The sequence below is a fragment of the Equus caballus genome, chromosome 31 (genome assembly GCF_041296265.1).
Source record: "Equus caballus isolate H_3958 breed thoroughbred chromosome 31, TB-T2T, whole genome shotgun sequence".
Lineage (NCBI taxonomy): Eukaryota > Metazoa > Chordata > Mammalia > Perissodactyla > Equidae > Equus > Equus caballus.
The window spans coordinates 22,122,394-22,147,524 of record NC_091714.1 but is presented as its reverse complement, the minus strand read 5'-3'; the positions used below and the strand labels follow the sequence as shown (position 1 = coordinate 22,147,524).

The 25,131-nt window shown below is 41.2% G+C and overlaps 2 protein-coding genes across 9 annotated transcripts in view; both read left to right on the top strand.

The window, feature by feature from the left end:
• Window positions 1-274: 274 nt before the first annotated feature.
• LTV1 (LTV1 ribosome biogenesis factor) lies at window positions 275-12,546 on the top strand. Its single transcript, XM_005608213.4, has 11 exons — window positions 275-883; window positions 1,895-2,026; window positions 2,817-2,990; window positions 7,647-7,734; window positions 8,535-8,676; window positions 9,046-9,304; window positions 10,283-10,410; window positions 11,170-11,309; window positions 11,568-11,620; window positions 11,814-12,014; window positions 12,141-12,546. The coding sequence occupies exons 1-11, from the start codon at window positions 881-883 to the stop codon at window positions 12,249-12,251; spliced, it is 1,431 nt and encodes a 476-aa protein (XP_005608270.2). The 5' UTR covers window positions 275-880; the 3' UTR covers window positions 12,252-12,546.
• A 280-nt stretch (window positions 12,547-12,826) lies between these two features.
• Window positions 12,827-25,131, top strand: part of ZC2HC1B (zinc finger C2HC-type containing 1B) — a 71,002-nt gene continuing 58,697 nt past the window's right edge. For 5 of the 8 annotated variants that reach the window (XR_011434470.1, XR_011434469.1, XR_011434471.1 and 2 more), the window contains exons 1-4: window positions 12,827-12,912; window positions 13,086-13,281; window positions 24,194-24,268; window positions 24,709-24,770. Coding sequence is in view for 3 of the 8 variants with exons in the window: in XM_070256490.1 (XP_070112591.1) it covers window positions 13,254-13,281; window positions 24,194-24,268; window positions 24,709-24,770 (165 nt within the window). In the remaining 5 variants the exon portion in view is untranslated. The remainder of the gene's footprint in view (window positions 12,913-13,085; window positions 13,282-24,193; window positions 24,269-24,708; window positions 24,771-25,131) is intronic. The other 3 variants (XR_011434473.1, XR_011434472.1, XM_070256491.1) reach the window with 1 other exon arrangement.

Sequence of the window (25,131 nt, the reverse complement as noted above, 5' to 3'; positions counted from 1 at the left end):
GCGAGAGCGCCGGCACCTGCCTGAGCTCCTCCTAAGAAGGTGTGCTCACAGCCTCTTTGCTTAAACCACGTGAGACGTTTGAGGGACGCCTCGGAAGAGAAGCAGCATTAGTGTCCGCCTTATAAAATGAGGTATGCAAACATCAAAGAGATTCTGAATAAGGGGCTCGCCCGAAGGGCTGTGCGGTCAACAGCGCCTCGGGGGCTGTGAACCGGACCTCTGAACGCGGTCCAGGAGGCGACGCAAAATAAAGAGCGGGACAGGCCCGGGCGGCGCGGAACCGCGAGGCTGCGATGCTGCGTTGCTAAGGCAACCGCCTCCGCGCCCGCCGCGAGCAGGGAACCCGACACCTAGGCGACAGCAGGGCGGTCCCCTTCCCTCCGGGTGGACGGGTTCCTTTCGTTTTTTACGGCGGGGAATAGGCAGGGAATCTGTCAACGAGGCTGCTGGAGTCGTCGCCTCGCCTCGGCAGAGGGCGCTGTCAAAGCACGGCCCCCAGCGAACAGCAGCCGCCCCGGCCCGTCCCCGCCACAAAGGCGGCGCGACGCCCTTCCCGCGCGGAATCTATTCTGGACCAGCAAGCCCCGCCCTGCCTGGGGCGGCAACAGCCCCGCCTCCTAACAGCTTCTCGCGATCGTTGCGAAGGAGCCGGCGATGCCTGACTTCCGGCCGCGATCCTCTAGCTCTTCGCCGATTGGTCTATCTTCACGGCCTTCGGCGTGACTTCCGGTCCGCGTCCCGGGTTGCACGTGTGGAGAGGCCCACAGGCCGGCGACTTAGCCGGGTCTGGGTGGCTTTTCGGGGAGGGAGCGTGTCGCGTGTCCCGGGACTCAGAGCGTGCCGAGGTCGCTCTTTAGGGTGAGCGCCGCGCGGCGGCAGCATGGTAAGCCGGCCTTGTTGTCTCGGCGGCGGGGCGCTCTGGTTTGGCGGCGGCCGGGCCGGCTCCGCTGGTGCCCGTGGCCTTGCCGCCGGGGACTGGGAGGGCTGGTCCGGAGGCGCGGGAGGCGGCCTGCGGCCCAGTGTCCCGGTGCCGGTCACCCTCACCTCCCCGGGAGGACTTTGCGCTTCAGGGTGGGTCCCCCGCGGTCAAGCCTCCCTGGGTAGTGGCCAGAAGAGAAGGCCTTCGCTTTACCTCGGGGACCTAAAAACCTGTGTGGCGGGACACAGACACGCCCCCCTGTGCTGCAGGGGATCGGGCCGAGAGGGAGTTGCCGTCTCTCCAGACGTTGGAACGGCAGGTGTCTGTCCGTCCGTTAGCTCCGGGAACGGGAGCCGAGGGGAGAGGCTAAGGTTGGGCCCAAAGCAAGACGGCTTAGCCAACCGGGATGATGCTTTCTCGGTTTAGGAACTCGGTGTGGGGTAGCGAAGTGACGTAGACAGGGCTGATGGGTCTTCCCGAGCTTCAGCTCTGTGTTCTGGTTTCATTTAATAGTTGGTAGTTGATGGGCGTCCGTCCCCAGCTTGGAACTGTCTTCCTCGGGTTTTCTTGTGGCGGATTCCTTGTCCTTCTGGTTCAGCCTGTCGGGGACCTTCTCTGAGCACCCAGGCTAAAGTAACCCTTAAGTCGTTTGTACATCACTATTTTGTTTTCTTTTATGGACCTGAAATCATTTTCTTGATGATTTGCTTGCTAGGAATAGGGACTTTATTGACTCTCCCACTGCTCTGTTCCCAGCGCCCAAAACGACGTCTGGCACAGAGTAGGTACCAACGAATGTTTGTTGGAGGAAGTATAGTTTCTATAGAACCTAGCTGATATTGTCTGCCCCAGAACTCTAGGTTTTAAAAATCTGTTGATCCTTTACTTGTTAAAGCTGTCTGTCTGGATTGTGATACTGTTTACTGGTTTTTTTGTTCTGTTTTAATGGCTTGTTCTGATTTTATTCCTTTGAAGCCTCACAGGAAGAAAAAGCCCTTTATAGAAAAGAAGAAAGCTGTGTCTTTCCACCTGGTGCACCGCAGCCAACGCGATCCTTTAGCAGCAGATGAGACGGCACCCCAGAGGGTTCTGTTACCTGCACAGAAAGTGAGTCCTGTGCTTTAGCCAGTGAGCCTAATAAATTATTAGTCAGCTGCTCTTCTCAGATGGCTGGGATCTTCTGGAAAACAAATCTGTGACTTAATTTTCGGTAAATGTGCTGATTTTTACAGCATAAATACTTATTTTGGTTGAGAGGATAAAGCATCTTTCTTTGAGGTGTTTAAATGAACAAATCTTGTAGCATAAAGGTCAATATTTACAGAAAGCATTGGCTCCACCACCGTGTGATGTATTTTAGGGTACGTGCTCAATCTCTGCTTTCACTAAGATCCTGCCATTTCATAACCACAGACTGCGTTTTGCCTCCTGGTCACTCATCTCCTGAGATGGAAAACAGTGAAACTTGTCAAGTGTGGATAATGTGAAGGGAAGTGTTGGGAAACACTGGGCGTATTTAGCTTTTCAGTAAAGCCGGTTTGTGTTGTATGTTGAGAAACTTCTTTGCACATAAGTATTTATAAGAAATTGTACTTACCTTTCAAGGTCCTCTAGTCTTTTCTTCTAACCCCCCAAGTACTTGATAAAACAAAGTGCGTGTGTGTTTCTTGGCTTGAATTGTTGAACAAAACTGTCTAGTGGGAGGAGGAATTGTTTCATTCCATTTCAATTTTATATGGCATTCTGGCTTAGAAGTGCTGTGTTTACTGAGTTTGTCCAGAATCCTGTCTCATTTCTATCAGCCATCTGCCTCCTATTCTGAAAGCTGTGTTCATTGGAACGTTCCTATGCCTTATCCTTGGAAGAGGTACTAACTCCATTTTGTTTATTATGCCAGATAAACGATGAAGAAAGGCGAGCGGAACAGAGGAAGTATGGCGTGTTCTTTGATGATGACTACGACTACCTGCAGCACCTGAAGGAGCCATCTGGGCCCTCCGAGCTGGTTCCCACAGGTACCTCCAGTGCACCCGACGGGAGAGATGAAGAAGAAGAAACTCGAGTACTTTCAGTAAGACCTCTCAGCAATTTAAATGTGAGAGAGAGTGTGTGGGGATGAGCGAAGCAACCACCATTTTTATTTATTTATTATTTTTTTATTATTTTTATATATATATTGTGGTAACATTGGTTTATGACGAAACCACCATTTTTAAACCAAGATAACTGTTTGGGGCAAGAAATAGTGTCAGTCTGAAGAGCACAAAGATAAGCCATGCCCTCTGTTAAAGTTGTACGTGTGTGCACGTATGGACTTTCAGAAGAGAGAACCCGCCTGTTCTCTGGTGCAGGTGTCAAAAGTAACAGCCTTTGACAGGGTTAGAACTTTCGAGTGATAGGCATGGTCATGTCAGATAGCACTTTGAATGGAAGAAAACCAGCTGGCATGCTGTATGTCCACAACTGTTCCAGCATCAGAACTCTGTTCTCAGAAGGAACTTAACTTTTGTGGAGTGTTCAGATCTTTAGCACTTGTGAAAGCTGCAGGCTAACCATAAGAGAGAATAGAAGCAGTAGATTGTAGTGAAATTCCTCTTACTCTTTTCAGTAAAAATGGAGTTCAGTTTAATACTTTGTCTTTTAAAGACAAATGAGAGCACATAGTTATATGAAATTAGTGCTACTAATCTAGGTTCATTTTTCTCCTCTGGTTATGTTAAGGATGCCCATGTTCTATGCTTTAGTTATCATTTTTTTTATTTGGTATTAGTATAGAGTAAATTTCTCTGAAACTTTTATATCACCTGGCACTTAAAAAAAAGGAGGCACTGGTTTATTGGGTTTATTGACAAAAGAGAAGCAATAAGAAGGGCACCCATTTCCCCTGCTTCTCCTCCAACCATGTCATGGTCTAGGCATTCTTTTCGTCAGGACAGATGGGATCGTAGCTCCTGAAGTGCATAGTTTTCTGCTTATGGCGAGTCACAGTGGGTCAGGTTTCAGGATGTCATCCAGAGAAAGACGTAATAGCGCAGCTGTTGGTTCACTCACTAGGTTGGAGCTCTCTTCCAAGGCCGCACACCCCACTGCCACGTCTCTCTCAACAGAACCAGCTTCTTGCCGTCTCCTTCCCCGAGGCTGTTCTGTCAGTAGTAGAGGATTTCTCTTATTGGCTCACTTCCTCCTACGACCCAGTGAGGGAGGAGAGGAGGTTCTGCTAGTGGTTCAACTTCATTATCTTACTGATGGAGAAAAATTTTAATAAAGTCCTAACAGTCTTCTGGCCGAATATTATTGACCAGTATAAGGTTAGCTTTTAATCCTTAATTCATTTTGGGTAAAAGTAATCACTATCTAATTGGCTTTTTAACACAGTAAGGCTTTTAAATGGACACTTCAGTGATGTTTACAAGGATAAGTGAATTATGTTTGAAAATAAAAGTGGCGTTGGTTTTCTGTGTAGCACAGTGCAAAACTATGGATGAGTCCTATGTAGTTTTTTGACTTTCAAGTAATTTGTAACAAACCACCAAAATTGAATAAACCAGAAATGTTGAATAAGCCCTAAAAACAGAAAGGAAGGCAGTGCAGAAAGGCAATACAGAAACTGGCACTGCTTGAGCAACCTTGATTCTCACAGGAGAGAAAGCCGGTGCTGGCATGGTGGAAGGCAGCCGGGCAGACTCGACGTGGTTCTGAACCACCGCACCCAGTAAAAGATTACACACCTCTTAAAAAAGTAATCACTGTATAAATTCTAATTGTATGTCTGATTCTTCCACTGTTTTTCAAGATTTGAAAAAATGTCTCCAAAGGTAAATTCCCTAAACACAAGCTGATTCCAAGGGTACATAATCGTAAAGAGTATCTTTTTTTTTATTGAGATTATGATAGTATACAACCTTGTGAGATTTCACTTGTACATTATTGTTAGTCATGTTGTGGGTACACCACTTCACCCTTTATGCCCTCCCCCTACCCTGCCTTTTCCCTGGTAACCACCGATCAGTTCTCCTTGTCTATATGTTAACTTCCACCTATAAGTGGAGTCATATAGAGTTCGTCTTTCTCTGGCTTATTTCGCTTAACATAATACCCTCAAGGTCCGTCCATGTTGATGCGAATGGAACAATTTGGTCCTTTTTTATGGCTGAGTAGTATTCCATTGTGTATATATACCGTATCTTCTTTATCCAATCATCGGTTGCTGGGCACTTAGGTTGGTTCCACGTTTTGGCTATTGTAAATAATGCTGCAATGAACATAGGGGTGCATGGGACTCTTAGAATTGCTGATTTCAGGTTCTTAGGATAGATACCCAGTAGTGGGATGGCTGGGTCATAAGATATTTCTATTTTTAACTTTTTGAGAAATCACCATACAGTTTTCCATGGTGGCTGCACCAGTTTGCCTTCCCACCAACAGTGTATGAGGATTCCTTTTTCTCCACAACCTCCAACATTTGTCACTCTTGGTTTTGGATATTTTTGCCAATCTAATGGGTGTAAGGTGATATCTTAGTGTAGTTTTGATTTGCATTTGCCTGATGATTAGTGATGATTTCAAGGGTACATAATCGTAAAGAGTATCTTTTTTTTAAAAAAAAATACCACATATATATTTTACCACAGTTTTTTAAAAAAATTAAGGATGTGAGATACCAAAAATCATTAAATTGTGCATTTTAAATGGCTGAATTGGGGGCCAGCCTGGTGGTGCAGCAGTGAATTTCACATGTTCCGCTTAGGTGGCCTGGGTTTCACCAGTTTGGATCCCAGGTGCAGACCTACACACTGCCTGTCAAGCCATGCTGTGGCAGGCGTCCCACCCATAAAGTAGAGGAAGATGGGCACAGGTGTTAGGTCAGGGCCAGTCTTCCTCAGCAAAAAGAGGAGGATTGGTGGCAGATGTTAGCTCAGGGCTAATCTTCCTCAAAAGAAAAAAAGGCTGAATTGTGTGGTATGTGAAGTAAAGCTGTTTTAAAAAAAGGACTGTACAGCAGAAAACCAGATCTACGCCAGTGTTTATGCCACTGAGAAACTCACTTGGAAGCCGTAACAGCTTGCTAGGAATGCACTACTCTGTAGCCTTTCCTCCTGCTCCTCAGAGGCTTCTGTTTCAGCACGCTATATATGTGAGCCAGCGAGAATTACATCTCAGCCTTGTGCCTACTACTAGACTGAGAACAGGGTGGGTGGTGAGGCACATGGAGACAGACAACATGCGGTGGTGACCCTCGCATTAGTAACTATTTGGTTGAAAAGATAAAACTGAAGTGTAGGAACCAGACAGAAAATACGTGCCAGCTCATGTTGAAGTAGGTTGTATGGTGTGAAGAATGAGGGGATATCACACAAAGGAAAGTTCTGGACAGTAATCAAGAAGGGCTTCATGGAGGACGGAAGAATTCAGCTGGCCACTAACCATTGGCTTTGTTGAGAGAAGAAAGAACATTCCAGTCAGAAAGAAGGGACATAAGGTAGTATTGTGGATCATAATGTCCCACACATGTGCTCCATAAATTACTTTGCATTATTCCATGACACGAGGATTTACATGGAAGTCATTTATTGAGTAACAGTAGGAAATTTGGATACATAGACTAGGCCTTGCTTTGACAGAGCATTGAAAGTCAGGCGTGAAAAATCGAAAGCTGTTCTAAGTTTAGGAGGTCGTATCGTGAAATACTGAAGGAGTTGAATTTGGCAGTGAAATTTGAATTGGGTCGACTAGCGAAGTCGCAGTTGCATTGACCTGTCCTTGTTAACTGTAAGACAGTGCCCAGAAGCTGGTGTGAAATCACTGTAAACAAGAGAATTCAAAGGGATATAGGGATAGAAATGATTGATGACCACCCTAGGATTTAAGACTGCCAATTCAGAGAAAGATGGTGCCATTACTAGAGATTGGGACATTATCTCTGCTTTAAGAGGAAAAAGATTAATTTTGTTTTGAAATTTGTGGAGAGTGGAGTCACAAGACTTGGATTTGAATCCCAGAACCTCACTTAACAGCCAGTTCCAGGCAGGCATGCCATTTAACCTTAGCTTTTGTTTCACTAAAACATGCTGATAACCTCATGGGGTTGTGAGGATTACATGGAGTAATCTGCTGAAGAAAGCTCTCTGAAGTATTGCAGACGAGTTGCTTTTGAGATGACAGTGGAATATACATGTTTAAAATATGTAACCTGGAGCACAAGTGCGAGAGAATGCAGGATGTGGTTGTGTTAGTTTCCTAGGACTGCCGTGACAGATTACCGCAGCTTACCACTGCGAGGCTTAAAACAGCAGGAATTTCTTCTCTCCCAGTGCTGGAGGCTGGAAGTCTAAAACCGTGCTTTCAGCAGGCTTGGTTCCTTCTCGGGGCCTCAGGGAAAGGATCTGTTCCATGCCTGTCTCCTAGCCTCTGGTGGTTACTGGCAATCCCTAGGGTTCCTTGGCTTGCAGATGCATCACTCCAGTCTACCTCTATATGTACATGGCTTTCTCCCCTGGTTGTCTTCACGTGGGGTTCTTAGAAGGACACACCAGTTGTTGGATTAAGGCCTGCCGTAATCGAGTATCACCTCATCTTAACTAATTTACATCTGCAAGGATCCTATTTTAAAATAAGGTCACATTCTGAGCTTCTGAGTGGACATGAATTTTGGGGTGACACTTTTCAGCCCAGTATGGTAGTTCAGAGGTATTTCTAAACCTAACCTTTGTGTAATTTCTTTTCCAAGACCACTGGAATTAAGTTGCCTTCGTCAGTGTTTGCATCAGAGTTTGAGGAAGATGTTGGATTGTTAAATAAAGCAGCTCCTGTTTCAGGTGTGTTTAATTTTTTTAACTTTTCAAGTGGATAGAGCTGTGTTTTACAAAAAGAAACATACAGTAATGATAGAATTTTTCTGTCCCCAATAAAGTATTAAAATAATTGAGATGTGTCCAAATTCAGATTAGAGATCTTTAGGAAGGGCTGAGTGTGATCAACGTCCTCTTCTTTTGTTGCCGTCAAATTCCTAGTCTTTGAAGTTTCTATTTGGAGAGGAAAGTGGAAAAATTTTTGGTGGTCTAGTAGAGGACTCTTAAACTTGACCTAACATATTGCAAAGGAAACCATGATATTCAATTAGCCTTACATACATATAATGCAGTGTTGAAAATACATAATCTGTTAGCTTTCAGAATTTCCCCCGAGAGTACAGAAGTATTTTATAGAAGTCCATTTTACCACTTATTCCAGATACACAGTATGACCAAAAAGAAAGTTTGACAGGCTACAAATACTTAATTTGAGTTACGTCTAATAGGTGTATTTACCCAGTTTCTTTCTGCAGGTGAAAGCTTTGAATTTTGCTAAATCAACACAGTTTAATATTGTAGATCTGTAACGGAAGAGTTTTTACCAGTGGGTATTGAACCCAGAGGGATTTTTCCCCCTTTTGTGTTTTCTTGCAGTCATCCCTCTCTCTTCCTCATTCAACTGAACCTCTTAAAGTTCTTAATCATTCTTTTATCCTCACTACATAGATAGAATCTGGTAAATAGTAAGTACTCAGATTATGTTAGTTGAGTGAAGGAATCATGCTTTCTTGGGAATTACAATTCAATTTTTTTTTTTCTTCTAGGACCTCGGCTGGATTTTGATCCTGACATTGTTGCGGCTCTTGATGATGATTTTGACTTTGACAATCCGGATAATCTGCTTGAAGATGATTTTATTCTTCAGGCCAATAAGCCAACAGAAGAGGAGGAGGGGATGGATACACAGTATGTGCGGTTTGTTTTGAAGCAGGCATGGCCTGACTCATGCCTCTTCAGGAGGGTGCCAACCGTATTGTGTTAGAGCTGGAAGAGACCTCCCAGAACTTGTAGTCTGAGACTTCTGTGTTTTAGAGCAAAAAATGTGAGACTTGAGGTCTTTACAAACCATCGATAGGTGGGGCTAAAGTCCATGTTGCCTGATTGCTGGTTCATTACTTTTCCAACCGTACGAGACGGGTCAGGCAGCACAGCTGCTCCTCCCTAAACAAGAATGTTGCTTGAAATACCCTCAAATTTTACTTGTGTAAAGTCATTTGGTTCAGTTCTGTTGTTTTTCAAGTTGTTTTGACAGTTAATTTATGACTCTGATTTTAGGAAATCTGAGGATGAAGATGGCAGTGAGTGGGCAGATATGGATGATGAGAAGGAAGGAGGTAGTGATGAGGACTGCTGTGACTCTGCAGGCTCATTATCAGATGAGGCTGTGTTTGCCCCTGGAAAACCTCCTGGGGCTGGAGAGGACCGCTTGTTCTGGGAAGAGGAAACAAAGAGTCGCTTTACTGAGTATTCTATGACGTCCTCAGTCATGAGGAGAAATGAGCAGCTGACCCTGCATGATGAGAGATTTGAGAAGGTGAGGTTCCCAGCTGATAGCCTTTTAGTACTAGTTCCTAGTAAATTTTATATGACATTGGATCTCAAAGCTAGAACTTGCAGCATTAGAAAGAGCCTAAGATCTCTTATTAAAACAGACTATGAAACCATCCTAGTTTTAATTCTGAAAAGAACATGTATAAGTCCAAAGATGGTTGATCACACCTCCTAGATTTCGATTCTGAATCTCTCCAACCACAATCTCCAAGATTATGCTCTTTTCCTCAAGAATTGGCCTGAGCATAAACAAAATTCTACTTCTTTCAGCATTTGTGTTTTGCTCACTGATATATACCAAGGCCCAAAGTGGTATCTGGCATATGGTAGGAGTTAAAACCATTCAGTAAATGATGAGTGGATGAATGAACGATTTCCTTCAAGGTGAATCTAAGATAAAGGTTCTAACTTAGCTGCCTTTTCACTTGATGCTAGTTTCCTTCTCTCCAAGAGACGAGCAAAGCGTTCCTCACATAACCTCACTCCACAGGAGTACGTCACCCCCTGCTTAGTATTTTACAGAGCCTAACAGTATTTGAATAATACAGTACACATTATCTAAACTAGAATGAAATTTGTACATTGAAAGGAAGCTGTTAGATAATCTTTTAGTTTGCATCATCAATGAATTTGAAAGTATCTGTAACATAATCTGAGATAAAGATTTCTGCCTAGCATTTTGCTGTCTAAGCTGAACAGAATAACTGCCTTTCATCTTCATGTTAACTGGCAGCTGATTTTCAGTCTAAATGTAAGTCTTACGTAGACTGTTGTGTTACATAAGAAGTCTTGGACATGTTATTGTTATGGTACTGAATCCCTGCTCATACTGTTAATGGTAGTTGTGATCTCATGGTAGTGCTCCAGTATTGTTTAGGAATAAAATTAATGTAAAACATTTAAATGCTGTAGTCTGAATGAATACTTTTATTTTTCATGGTATCCTCTCTTTATATTCAAGTTTTATGAGCAATATGACGATGATGAAATTGGAGCTCTGGATAATGCTGAATTGGAAGGTTCCGTTCAAGTGGACAGCAGTCGCTTAGAGGAAGTTTTGAATGACTACTATAAGGAGAAGGCAGAGAAGTACGCTGACTCTTCCTGTTTACCTGCTTTTTTGCATTTTCAAATAAAGTCTGTAGTTGTACAGCTGGAGTACAAGGTCACATTCCAGTTGGAGAGTGAGGTGGTGCCTCTTGCCTCTTTGGCTGAAGAACTATTGTGACTTCTAAGTATATACACCCTTCTTTTCATCTTCCTGAAATGCCAGGTGTTCTGCGACATAGATATTTATGGCTTATAGAAAGATAAGAGTTTGTCTTTCCAGCTGGATTGGCGTTTCTCTCCAGCCAAATATTTGGTGAGTCAGCATCCACATCAAGGTGATTGTCTGAGAGAAACTAAGGAGGTGCTTATATTTGCTAGAAAGGCCTGATGTTCCATGATCACTGTTGTGTGCAGATCCTACAGCAGGTCAAGGGCTACGTACTCTGAATTATTTGAATACTTTGGAGAGAGAGAGATGGAATAATAATGCTTTTTGAGGCTTTAAAAAAGGCCATGTTTTAGGAAAGCTGCCATCTTGTTTAATTTGTAATGTTGCAAAGGTGCAGATAGATCTTTCCTTCCTGTCAGCAGAATGTCCAGAATCTGCTGGAGGGCAGAGGCATGGCTGGGTAGAGCTCATTCTGCCACAAAGTGACAGACAGTGCACATGAGTATGTGGATTTTAGAAAATGCCGTTTCCGTAGCTCTTTCAGTGCAGGTTTAGTAACATACAGTATAATGATGGGTATTTTCTTTTTCCACCTCCTCTGTCTTCGTTTTTGACACTTCAACCAAAAGTTGTGTAAAGTTGAATACTCTTGAACTCTTCGAGGATCAGGACCTGCCAAGGAATGAACTTGATGGGGCTGAGGAGGAAGAGATTGTTACTGTAGTTCTTGAAGAAGCCAAAGAGAAGTGGGACTGTGAATCCATTTGTAGTAAGTGCCTTAGTGTCCGTTTTACTGCTAAAGTGTGATAGTAATTTTAAAGTGTTAAGTACTTCAGCTATTTGAAAAACTACATATTTTGTGAAAGTAATTTGGAAACAGTAATATTCCTGTGCCCAAGTTGTAACAATTTAAAAACATTTATAAGAGAGACTCCAGTGTTATTTTGAACTATGAAAACAGAAAAGTGTGGAATATGCTAGGAACTCAGTAATGTTTTACTGATACTTGATATTTCTCTTTTTTAAGGTACGTACTCAAATTTATATAACCATCCGCAACTTATCAAGTATCAACCAAAGGTAAGTCCTAGTGTCCTGAGTTATTTGAAACATGCAGTGTAGGAAATGGAGAATACAAATTATTTTATCACAGTAGCTTTGTCCTTTTGTGGCTAGCAACTCCATTGGGAAAAGCAACAACGATGTGTCATTAGTGAGCTACTTTTTAATAGGAAAGGGAAATAACCCTAATGCTATTTTGTCTTTATTTCAGCCCAAACAAGTCCAACTGTCTTCTAAAACAGGAATCCCTCTCAATGTCTTACCTAAGAAAGGACTCACAGCAAAGCAAGTTGAACGAATGCAGCTGATTAATGACAGCGATCTGCCTAAGGTGTCAACCCAACCACGTTCTAAAAATGAAAGCAAAGAAGATAAAAGAGCAAGAAAGCAAGCTATAAAAGAAGAGCGCAAGGTAAAGTATCTTGCTCAGATGTGAGCTTTACCGAGAGCTGGCGGTGGGGAGGCCATGGGATCACTTCTGTAAAATCAGTCTGTATCTGTCTGAAGACTGGAATAACATGAAGGTGTTGTTGTACAGGAACGGAGGGTGGAGAAGAAAGCTAACAGATTAGCCTTCAAGCTGGAGAGAAGAAGGCAGGAGAAGGAGCTGCTGAACTTGAAGAGGAATGTTGAGGGTCTGAAGCTATGACAGTGGAACATTTGGGGTAAAGCCCGTTCCTCATCAGGGGCTCCTCATTATGTTCAGTAATGAACGAGGATCTTCACAGAGACAAAACTGGTTCCTCTGCCATTTTTACCAACAGATATTGAAGAGAAAACTACAGTATTGTAATTTATACCAGTAAGTTTTCTCTGTCCACTGTCTTGTAAATATTGTAATATTTTTGAATTTAATATTATAAGCTTAGGTTTGCTCCGAAATAAATGACTTCATGAGTATGAAATGTTTGGATAAATTAAAGGAAAATGTCTTCATAACTTAAGTGGAGTTGGTTGTGTTCTTTGTTTGTCTGGTTGTCCCAGTTGTCTTGTGCAGATGTTCTCAAATATTTCTTTGAAACCTCTCCACTCTTTTTCAGGGATTAAGTGGTTTAATTTGCTGTATGTAGGAAAGTGGCCCAGTTAAACTCGATTTTGAAATGCTGAGCAGTAAGAGTGTTTTCCTGAGAAGGGTCCACTGGTAGGAAGCTGAGTTTCCCCTTGCTGGAGGAAAAGGGTTATTTCAGATGGTTGATAAAACTGAATATTAAGGTTGTTGGGACTCATTTACTGGATGACTTGCTTTTGGAATTTAGGAACAGTGAAGACAGGAAACAGAAGAAATAATCAAGAAAACTTCCTTGGCTTCAGTGAGTACCTGGCTCAAAGTCAGAAATATTTACTTCAGTTTAAACTAGAAAGTTTGTCTTTTCAACATTATTTAATGCTTGGAAGCATTCATACTTGATTAAAATACATAGTTGAAAACTTTCCCTATTTTTTGATGAGTTTTGTCCTTTTTTTTCCTTCAAACTTTTTCAAGGCTCAAGCAATGACACCATCACAATTGTTAATTATTTGGTAAACTGTGACTTCCTTGAAACAGACAAGTTGTCAGTGACCCTTGTTCATGTGTCCATGACTAATGTGTTGTTATCTGGACTGTTCTGGAAAAAAAATCTGGACACTGTTGGTCTGAGTTGGAAACAGAATGGCTGGGGCAGAACCATTTTTAGCAGGTGAGCTGCATTTGATATCTAAATTACTAGAAAATGTCTTTATCTGTAATTTGATAATGGCTTTCCAAAGCTGGTAGGTGTTATCTTAGATGTTATCAGTTCTAAATCTATGCACTTATTGTAAGATTTTTAAAAGTTGTGAAAAACAATAGCATTAGGTACTCTACCAACATTGATACAAAAACTTGGCTGAAGAGCTTGTCATTTCAGAAGTAGAATACTAGAGATGGTGTATTTAAATGCCAGTCCACAGAAGCACAGGGTCAGGGTGATGGCTTATGCTCATGTTGGGAATGTACTAAGTCCTAAAAGGATTGACCATTTATTTTGATAGCTATCTCAATTAAAGGTCTCAAAGCCAGCTAGAATCTTACAGACATGGAATACCACTTTGACTTGGTGCTATTCAAGTTCTATTTTATGAGCTTCTAATTTTACTGCACCTAATCTAGAGGGTTTAAATCAGCACATTGTGTATTTTGCAATTAAGAGAATGTGACTACAAGCCACAAGGCTTGGTGAAGCATATTGTGATTTATGCTGATTATCCAGATTTTTACACAATATTTTAAATTATTTCATAGTATTTTGGAATATTTATGATTGTAGTCATCTATAACCAATGGTTGGGAACTTAACCTAAGTTCCCTGCTAAGGTTGAGAGTCCAAAGCGATGGGGTTTCTGCCTTCAAGGACTGCATCATCTGAGGAGGTAGGGTACTTGCAGCAAAATATAACTAGCAAATGCCAGGTCACCATGATAAGTACCACTTGAACTGAGAATCTTAGTACATGCTGTTCCTCCTGAAGTGCTCTTACTGCAAATAAACCTTTCTCAGGGTTGGTGCTCAACTGTCACCTCTCCCATAAACTTTTCCCTGACCTTGTATTTAAAAATAGCACACACATCCCTCCCCTGCATTCTTTGTTTTGTTTTTTTTGGTGAGGAAGATTGACCCTGAGCTAACATCTGTTGCCAATCTTCCCCTTTTCACTTGAGGAAGATTGGCCCTGAGCTAACATCTGTGCTAACCTCCCTCCAATTTATATGTGGGTCACCACCACAGCATGGCTTGATGAGTGATGTAGGTCTGTGCCCAGGATCCGGACCCGTGAACCCAGACTGCCAAAGTGGAGTGTGCCAGACTTAACCACTATGCCACTGGGCCAGCTCCCCTCCCCTGCATTTTTTATGCTCCCTCCCTGCTTTATGTTCTCCATAGCACCTACTAGCATCTGAGATCTATCTTGTGTCCAGTCTCCTCTCACTAGAACAAACAGGGCAGAGAATTTTTGAATACTGCTTTATCCCCAAGGATCTAGAACAGTGCCTGGCATTTGGTAAATGATCTCTAATACATGATAGTTGGGGAAAACATTTCAGAAAAGAATTGCTTAAGCTTGGAGAGAACAATAGGACCTAGACTCAGTGTTAGCAAGGAGAAAAGGCCTAAGGCATCCCAGGTAGGGGGCAAAATCACAAAGAGTTTTGCCTGCTGTGTCTTAAGGACCTGTTTTGTTTAAGCACTGTCCATGGTTGGTAGAAAATCACTTTTTCAGATATTTTAGAACTACTGTTATTTTACAAGTCAAATTAAGTATCAAAAGCTATTACCATTTATGTATATTACCTGTGATGCATTGTATGCACACGTCCATTGTGATGTCATCCATCAGCTCAGGTGAAGGACTGATTAGCCATCTTGTAATCTTACTGTAAAATTATCAACATTTTTATGTTCTTCTTCCTGTGTGTTGACATTAGCATGTTTTACCCAGCTTGTTTGTTCCAGTTAAAGGTCAGGAGAAGGTAAAAATTCTAACAGCTTTACATTTTAATTGTGAAACTTAAAGGAGAATGTATAGTAAAACAAAAACATATCCACTATTCAAGTTAAGAAATAGAACATAGAAGCTACCTATGGGTCTGTCCTCAGTTTCATTGCACTCTTTCCCCTTGGGTAACTCTTAGGTACTATCTAGACTTTTATGTTAATTGTCACCTATTTAGTATCCCAGTATCTTGTTTAATTTTGAACAACTGAGAAGTTCCAGTCTAGGTCTCTGGGGGCAATATTTGCTACCATTTGGTGAAGACAGCTGTGAGAAGATGAACTGAATAGTCTCTGAGTCTGACTTTAGCTTCTAGAGTTTACAAGAGTCCCATGTGGAGATGTCAGTGAGTAAGGTGATGAGTGGGTCCTGGGAAACACAAATCACTAAAGTTGGAGCATTCTGGATCTCCTGCAGAAATATGCTTAGAGGCTCTGTGCTTGTTTTATATGTTCTGCTTCTAAGCTCACCATGACCTACCTCCATCTCTCAAAAGAAGATCAGTCCAGAACCTTCCTGTGTAGTGAAATGAAAGGCCTTAGCTGATCTAGATGTCACTGTAAAGGGGAGAGCAGGCACTTCATTGGGACGAGGTCAAACAAGCCAAGTATAGAACAAAATGGGAGCCAGATATACCAGGACATGCTGTCCTCAGATTATAAATGCAGTAAATACCTTGGTCATGACAGCCTTCAACCTGTCTTGTGTCTTTAATCCCACACCTCAGTCGGGACTGATTCCTTTCTAGTTCTGGGGCAAGGTGCCCCAGCTGTTCTCCTGGGAATTCCCTTCTCTCCCTCCTGTGCTGAATTGCCTATTTGCTGTATCTTCTACTCACCTTCTGGAGCACATCCTCCAGTAACTTTTTTTTTTTTTTATTGAGTTATTGATAGGTTACAATCTTGTGAAATTTCAATTGTACATTAGTGTTTGTCAGTCATGTTGTAGGTGCGCCACTTCGCCCTTTGTGCCCACCTCCCACCCCACCTTTTCCCTGGTATCCACTAAACTGTTCTTAGTCTGTAATTTTAAATTCCTTATGTGAGTGGAGTCATACACAGATTATCTTTCTCTCGCTGGCTTATTTCACTTAACATAATTCTCTCAAGGTCCATCCATGTTATTGCAAATGGAATGATTTTGTTCTGTTTTGCAGCTGAGTAGTATTCCATTGTATATATGTACCGCATCTTCTTTATCCATTCGTCTGTTGCTGGACACTTAGGTTGCTTCCATGTCTTGGCTATTGTAAACAGTGCTGCAATAAACATTGGGGTGCACAGGACTTTTGGGATTGCTGACTTCAAGCTCTTTGGATAAATACCCAGTAGTGGGATGGCTGGATTGTATGGTAGTTCTATTTTTAATTTTTTGAGGAATCTCCATGATGTTTTCCATAGTGGCTGCACCAGTTTGCATTCCCACCAGCAGTGTATGAGGGTTCCTTTTTCTCTGCAACCTCTCCAACATTTGTTGCTATTAGTTTTAGATATTTTTGTCATTCTAACGGGTGTAAGGTGATATCTTAGCGTAGTTTTGATTTGCATTTCCCTGATGATCAGCGATGATGAGCATCTTTTCATGTGCCTATTGGCCATCAGTATATCTTCTTTGGAGAAATGTCTGTTCATGTCTCCAGCCCATTTTTTGATGGGGTTGTTTGATGTTTTGTTCTTGAGTTGCGAGAGTTCTTTATATATTATGGATATTAAGCCTTTGTCAGATATATGACTTGCAAATATTTTTTCCCAGTTAGTGGGTTGTTTTTTTGTTTCAATCCCGTTTTCATTTGCCTTGAAGAAGCTCTTTAATGTGATGAAGTCCCATTTGTTTATTCTTTCTATTGTTTCCCTTCTCTGAGAAGGCACGGTGTCCGAAAAGATCCTTTTAATACTGATGTCAAAGAGTGTACTGCCTATGTTTTCTTCTAGAAGCCTTATGGTTTCAGGTCTCACCTTTAGGTCTTTGATCCATTTTGAGTTTATTTTGGTGAATGGTGAAAAAGAATGGTCAATTTTCATTCTTTTAGATGTGGCTTTCCAGTTTTCCCAGCACCATTTGTTGAAAAGACTTTCTTTTCTCCATTGTATGCCCTCAGCTCCGTTGTCAAAGATAAGCTGTCCATAGATGTGTGGTTTTATTTCTGGGCTTTCAGTTTTGTTCCATTGATCTGTGCACCTGTTTTTGTACCAGTACCATGCTGTTTTGATTACTGTATCTTTGTAGTATGTTTTGAAGTCAGGGATTGTGATGCCTCCCGTTTTGTTCTTTTTTCTCAGGATTGCTTTAGAAATTCGGGGTCTTTTGTTGCCCCATATGAATTTTAGGATTCTTTGTTCTAATTCTTTAAAGAATGTCATTGGGATTCTGATTGGGATGGCGGTGAATCTGTAGATTGCTTTAGCTAGAATGGACATTTTAACTATGTTTATTCTTCCAATCCATGTACATGGAATGTCTTTCCATCTCCTTATGTGGTCATCCAATTCTCTCAGAAAGGCCTTGTAATTTTCATTATATAGGTCCTTCACTTCCTTAGTTAAATTTACCCCAAGGTATTTTATTCTTTTGGTTGCGATTGTGAATGGTATTGTATTCTTGAGTTCTTTTTCTGTTGGTTCATTACTCATCCTCCAGTAACTCTTGAGACAGGGTACAAGAGATGTAAACTTTTTGAAACCTTGCATGTCTGGAAATGTATGCTACCCCCATATTTGATTGATAGCTTGGCTGGGTATAAAATTCTAGGTTGTAGATTATTTTTCCTTAGAAGTTTAAAGAATTTTTCCCATTTATTTGCATTTTTACTGTTTGGGAGTCTGAAGCCATTCTCATTCCTGATACTTGTATGTTACTTTTTTTTCTTCTGAATCTGGAATCTGTCTGCAACATTCCTGAAACTTCACAGTCATGTTTAATGTTGTGGGTCTGTTTTCATCATTGTCTTGGGTCCTTTCAACCAGGAGGCTTGTGTTGTTTCACTTCTGGAGATTGTTAGAAATTATTCTTATTTTCTTCCTTGTGTTTTCTCCTTTTCTCTCTTGAACTCCTATTATTTGGAGTAGAACCTTCTGGACAGATACTCTAATTTGCTTATGTTTCTCTCCCATTTCTATGCCATTTTATTCTACTTTTTGGGAGATTTCCCTCATTTTATCTTCCAACCGTCTGTTGAGTTTTTCATTTCTCCTATATGACTTTCAATTTCCAAGAGCTTTAATTCCCATTTGAATTGCTTTTTTGTTTGTTATGGGCTTACATGCTATAGACTTTCCTCAGGTCTTTGGAAATTCCTGTCTGTTCGTGATTAAGATTGGAGGAAGAAAACACTGGAAACTCTGAATGAATGAGTAGCATTTGATTTTGAGCTTTATTGTAGGGTGGTCTGGGTGAGCTGTTTGGGAATTTTCCTAATATCAGTATCTTTTGCTGTTTCCTCCTGAAGTGGTTATATTCCCTGGGAAGTTTTCATTCTACCTTGAGAGTAAGGGTCTGGCAGGCAGAGTTCTGTGAGCCAACTAGAGGAAGGTGGGTGTGGGGGTATTCTCTGCTTTTAGCATCACTATTCGTGAGATTAATCACTGTATTATATGTACACACACATACAGTCAATCCTCATTAATCATGGAGTCTGTATTTGCAAATTTCCCTACTTGTTAAAGTTTGTAACCCTAAAATCAGCACTTGTGGCACTTTCCTGATAGTTTAGACATGCACGTAGCAGTTAAAAAGTTGAGTCATGTGACAACGCGTGTTGCAGCTAAGGTAGAATAAGGTGCTGCTCTGCCTCCTTGTTTCAGCTCTCGTACTGTAAACAAGTGTCCTTTTCATGTTCTATTTAGTACTACATTTTTCATATTTTTCTTGGCGATTTCACTGCTTAAAATGGCCCCGAAGTATAGTGTTAACTATTGTATAGTGTTTCTAAGTGCAAAAAGGCTGCAATATGTCTTAGGAAGAAAATACGTCTGTTAGATAAGCTTCATTCAGGCACGAGTTACAGTGGTGCTATCTGTGAGCTCTGTGTTGTTGAATCAGCAACACGTATTTAAATAAGGTGTCTTTAAACAGATACATAAAGCAAGGTTGTATATTGATAGATTGACCAGAGGCTCCCAGGAACTTAACCCTGTATTTCCCCCAGGAGTAATGAATCAGTATATGTTCATTCAGGCTTGCGGAGACCTTAGGGGACATTGACTACCATAAATAATGAGAAGTAACCAGGTATACATGTAGTCGTCCCTCAGTATCCGAGGGTGATTGGTTCCAGGACCCCCGGCGGATACCAAACTTCTTGGATGCTCAAGTCCCTTACATAAAATGGTGTATTTGCATATAACCTAAGCACATCCTTCCATATACTTTAAATATCTCTAGATTACTTGTAATACCTAATACAATGTAAATACTTTAATGTAATACAATGTAAATAGTTGTTTTCCTGTATTGCTAGGGATTAACGGCAAGAAAAAGAAAGTCTGTACATGTTCAGTACAGACGCAATCAACGTAGGCCTTTCCATGTTGGTTGAATGCGCAGGTGTGGAACCGTGGATACAGAGGGCCCGCTGTATGTGTCCATGTCTTCCCACCCACATCTTCAGCTGTGCCTCGTGCTGACTCCTGCACAGACCTCTTTGATCCTTTCTGGAGAGTAGACTTCTGCTGGAGTTGGGGAAGGGCTGTCATCCAGGGGGCATGCAGGGAGGGAGGGATCTAGGAATCTTCACTTCTTGTCAGAAAACTTTCACCCTCGTCCTCTGTTTTTCAGCAGTCTCTTGTCCTCCCCGTTTGTCAGTCCCAGTTCCTGAAGTATGTGCTGCTGCGTAGTTCCTGTGACCGTGCAGAGTTCTGCAGTGCGAAGCTGACTGGTTCTCGTTTCTCCTGCTGTCGGCTTGGGAAGTGGATTTTGGTGTCGTTTTCAGTCTTCCAAGTCAGTTACCATGTCCGTCAGCTTTCCAGATTCCAGTTTTTTTATTGTTGTCCTTTTTCCTCCCTGTCCTTGTGGTCTCTTTACTGTAGTTTTTTTGGGCTTTGAGGGAAAACAAAAATTGATGGGATGTTCTTTTTGCCCTCCTAACTCAGTCTTAATTCCTTGTTTTGTAACTCACGTTCCAGAGATAAATTAATAACTTGAGGCCAGTATGCCACCCCCTTTGCCCCAGGGCCATGGAAGATGTCCAGATTGCTAATATTTGCATGTTCTGGACTGCAAAGGACTTAAGAGCTTTTTGACTTGCTGACAACTGAATGAGAAAATGTCCTTTTACCTCCTCTGCCATGCCTTTATAAGGAAATGTGGATTGGTAGGTGTCTCTGCAAAGCTTCTGAACTTCCAGCTCAGAAAGAGAGTGGCTATCAGAAGTAGAAGTTTTTCCAGTTTCATTACAGCCATAATCCTCTCCAGGCTTCTTATAACATTTTTGAACTGAGATCTTTGTAATGCTTTTTTTTCATTGTTAACATGCTAAACAAAACTGTTGATCACTTCCAGATCACTTTCTTTTGCTCATTTTAAAAATGATCTAGGATAATAAACGAGTGTATAAAAATAATAGCCACTTTAATAGTCTACTAAGTAATATTCCAATTAGAGAGGGTAAGGATAGAAATAGCTAAGTTGGTAGTCATTGTTTTAGAATCTTTTCTATCAAAAGAGGTTTTTAAAAATGTCATTCTGATTTTTAAAACAATAACACAATCTTTGTAGAAAAACTGAAAATGCAGAAAACTAATCACCTTTATTCTTACCACTCAGAGGTAATTACTGTGTGTGTATATATGTATATATATATTACACATGTATGTACCATATGTATCCTTCTAGTCTTTATGTATAAATATATGAATAAAAATATATCATGAAAATTTTCCATGTTATTCTCCCACAAATCACTTTACTTACTACATTCTCGTTCACTGGTTGGCAACCTATTTCTGTAAAGGCCAAAAAGTATAATGTTTGGCTTTGCAGGCCATATGGTCTCTGTTATAACTACTCAACTCTTGTTGTAGTGTGAAAGCAGCAATAGACATTCTGTAAACAAACAAATGGGCATTACTGGTTACCCATAAAACTTTATTTACAAAAACATGCAGTCCCAGATTTGGCCCACTGGCCACAATTTGCTGACCCCTAGGTGTTTTTTTTAAACTTTTTATTTTGACATAATTATAGTTCACAAAAAGTTGCAAAATAGTACAGAGAGATCCCATTCACCCTTTACCCAGTTTCCCCCAAGTTACATCTTTAAAAACTACAGTACAATATCAAAAGCAGGAAATATACATTGGTACAATGTGTATTTATAGTTCTATACTGTTTTGTTATACGTGTAACCACCACCACCATAAAGATACAGAACCATACCATTACCCAAAGGGCTCACTCATTCTACCCTTGTTTAGTCAGAACCACCTCCCTCCCCTACCATCCCTACCTCTTGGCAATCACTAATCTATTTTCCATCTAAAACTTTGCCATTTTTAGAATGTTATACAAATGGAATCATAGCAGTACATGACTTTTTGAGATGGGCATTTTTCACTCAGCATTGAGATGGATCCAGGCTGTTGCATGTATCAATAGTGCTCCTTTCTGTGGCTGAGTAGTATTCCAGGCTATGGATATTACACAGTTTAACCATTCACCTATTGAGGGGCATTTTCATTGTTTCAAAACGTTCCTTTATGGTTCTAGTGATCACACATTCCATGTGTTTCAGCATCTTGTAGCAAACACTGTAGACTTCTTTGATCTCGATGTTTGGTTCAACTGACTAGGCAGGTCTTCCCCTCCTTACAGTCAAGCTTCCAGCTTGAATGTGGTGGTCCATCTATCTCAGGTGTTCGAATGAGTCATGTCTGTCATTAGTTTAAATTCGTTAAAACTCAGGGATTTAAACCAAAGGCCGTTGATCCTCCAGAGAATTCTACTTGCCTTGCAGATTAGTACTGACATAATATATCTATATTTATAGTGATGGTTGAATAAATAGTCTTAATACTTGCAAAGATACTCTAGTTTGAGTTTCAGTGTTACCACTTACTACTTGTTGTCTTCAAGAAGTCACCTAACCTTGAACCTCCGTATTCTTATCTGTAAAAAAAGAAAAACACAAAACAAAACCGTATCAACTGTGTCTCACAGAATTGCTCTCAGGAGTAAATGAGATTACATAGGAAAAGTGTTTGGGGAACGGGAAAACAGCATACAAACATTATAGAAATATTCATAATCCTTCATTAGTTTTTTAGAAAAAGCAGTTTTATAATTAGGATGAGTATTTATAACAAGTATGTATGTAGAGGGGTGAGATATCCTTGCTGGAAAAAAAATTTAAGACCCAGTTTTACAGAGTTAGAAGGCTAAAAGAACAGAAAGGAAGAGTGATATTTCTTTGTGCAGTAATGGATGACCTGTGTTGCAAACACAATACCATCTGGCAGACGTGAGAAGAAATCATTTAAATCAACAATATCTGTAATGAGCTACCATCTGATTCCTGTTAATCAGGCCTTCCTTTTCAAACCGTCTCCCCCTGGTTTCCATGACCCTGCTGTCTCCTGCTTCTCCTTCTGGCTTATCATCCTCATCTTCTTGGCCCTTAAGTATGGAGTTCTCTAGGGATCATCCCTGTACTTCACTTTCCATGACCTCTTCCCTGGCAATATCATGCCTTTACATCACTCTCCAAACAAAGCCTACATCTGTGTCTCTAGCCCTGACCTCCCTCATTTCCATCCTGCTGGCTGGATGTCTCTAGCTCAGATTCAGTATTTCCAAAGCTGAGGTCATTTTTCTTACTAAGATGGCCCTTCTTTTCAAATTCTCTATTTCCTTCTACAGCCCTACCGTCTTCTCAGTCCTTGGGTATTCTTTTCTCTTTACCACCTTCTAGCTCTCCCTAAATCTGGTCATGTTGTCCCTACTTTGCTCACAGTCTCCCGTTTCCTCTTTCCATTCCAGGCCTGCACCTTCAGCTTTTTAACTAAAATCCCATCTTCCCTCCCTACCACCACCTGCTCATCCCTCCTTACCTTTGTCACATGAATCTTCAGCTCTGTTCGGGTTCTTCCTACTTAGTGCCCTTGATTGCTCCCATTCTTTGTAGACTAAAGCCCAGATTGTTAGTCTCATAAAATCTTCTCCTTGAACAAACTGCTTTTTTAATCTTTATGTACTCAACTCCAGATGAACTGAATGGAAGTAATATGAAGTGAACTCGTTTTTTTCAAAATTCCATAACATTTTCTTTTTCTTGTGACACTTTTCTACCTTCATTTAAAATAATTTATGTGCATACTTTCTTTTCTATACTGGAGTCACGTGTGGTTTCTCTCACTATTCCCACAAAGTTGTGCATAGTTGATATTTAATTATTTATTGAATGAATGATTGGTCCTATGGTAGAAACTCAGTTCTTGGTTGGCCCATTCACTCAATAAGAGTTCATTGAACACCTTACTGTGGGTCGGGCACTTTGAGGTGTTGGTATATAGTGGGCAGTCTCAGCCTTTTTTTTTCTTTTATATTTGAGTTTAGTCGTCATTTAACTTTTCAAACACTATTATGGTTGAATATTAAAATAAACACAATAAGGGGCTGGCCACGTGGCCGAGTGGTTAAGTTCGCGCGCTCTGCTGCAGGCAGCCCAGTGTTTCATTGGTTCGAATCCTGGGTGCGGACATAGCACTGCTCATCAAGCCACGCTGAGGCAGCGTCCCACATGCCACAACTAGAAGGACCCACAAGGAAGAATATACAACTATGTACTGGGGGGCTTTGGGGAGAAAAAAGGAAAAAAATAAAATCTTTAAAATAAACACAGTAGCAGGTAGTGAGCATATTAGGATTATAGTCCTTCACTCATTCGCTACTGCATATAAAGTGCCAGTAGTGAGTGTTACCCTCTGGCCCCATTAGGAAGTCTGACACTGAACACCACCCCTGGGATGATGTTCATCATCCTCATATGCTTCTCCCGTGTAAAGGTGCTATCTTTCCTGATTTGCATCAAAGTCCACCAGTTAAACTTGGTCCATTTCCTCAGTCTCTTCTACTTCCTTCCTCTCAGGTAGTTTTTCCAGCAAAGATTGTTTATTGAGAGAGAGAAAACCATTCTCAGGAAAGTTTACCTCAAGTTCAGTGAGTAAGCGACGTTTTTCATATGTCTATAATAAATTGGCATGCCTTCATTTAGCACACACACAGACCTTACATTCTGGTAGGAATCCTAAAGATGCTACCATTGGATTATTTATGACTTTATGCCAAGGCATTAAATTTTGTACTTAATGTCTAAGGCAAAGCTATCAGGCACTTAGTTTAAGAATATGTTAAATATTAAATAGTTATCCTCCAGTTGCCTGAAGGATATGGAATTTACCTGTTTAGTGAAGTGAGAAGTTTATATTAGGAGAGAAAAAAACAGCAGAGTTTACAAAGGGTCTTTCTAGGAGAAGAAAGTAGTTGGTGGGGAGGGAAAAGAGAGTGAGGCTGTCAAGCAATGAGGTCTCCTCCAGTTAGTCATTTCTTCTCGGGCAGGCAACTGCATGAAACTAACATAATGTGCTCTTGGATCTTATACAGATGGCAATCAGGAATTATTTCCCTGTGAAGTCTGTGGAAGACGCTTCGCAGCAGATGTTCTGGTAAACATAAAGACATTTTGTAGATGTGTTTCATTGGAGTTAAATGAACTGTCAAGTTAGTGAGGAGGCTGCAGTGGCAACGATTAAAGACAGATGTGAAGGGAAAGCAGGGGATGCGAAGTACATAACCTATGGCTGGCAGGCCCCGAGGACACTGAGGCAGGTCGATGCTGCTCCATTCGGAAGGGAACTTATTAAACGTGGTCCTCTTACTAAAAGGATGCCAGATGAAAGTGTCTTGGCACAGCTGATTGTCTCTGGAGAGGTTTTGGCTCTTTTGCCTTTTCTATAAGCATCAAAAATTGAAATTTTAAGGCCAAAGCACTAGGGAAATTAGCTAGTCAAGAGGAATGAACATTGA

Bases quoted from the DNA above. Each gene is read 5' to 3' on its own strand.
- LTV1 (XM_005608213.4), top strand. The intron at 11,310-11,567 runs GTAAGTGCCTTA...CTCTTTTTTAAG, and splicing joins GGACTGTGAATCCATTTGTA to GTACGTACTCAAATTTATAT. The intron at 12,015-12,140 runs GTAAAGTATCTT...GTTGTTGTACAG, and splicing joins CTATAAAAGAAGAGCGCAAG to GAACGGAGGGTGGAGAAGAA.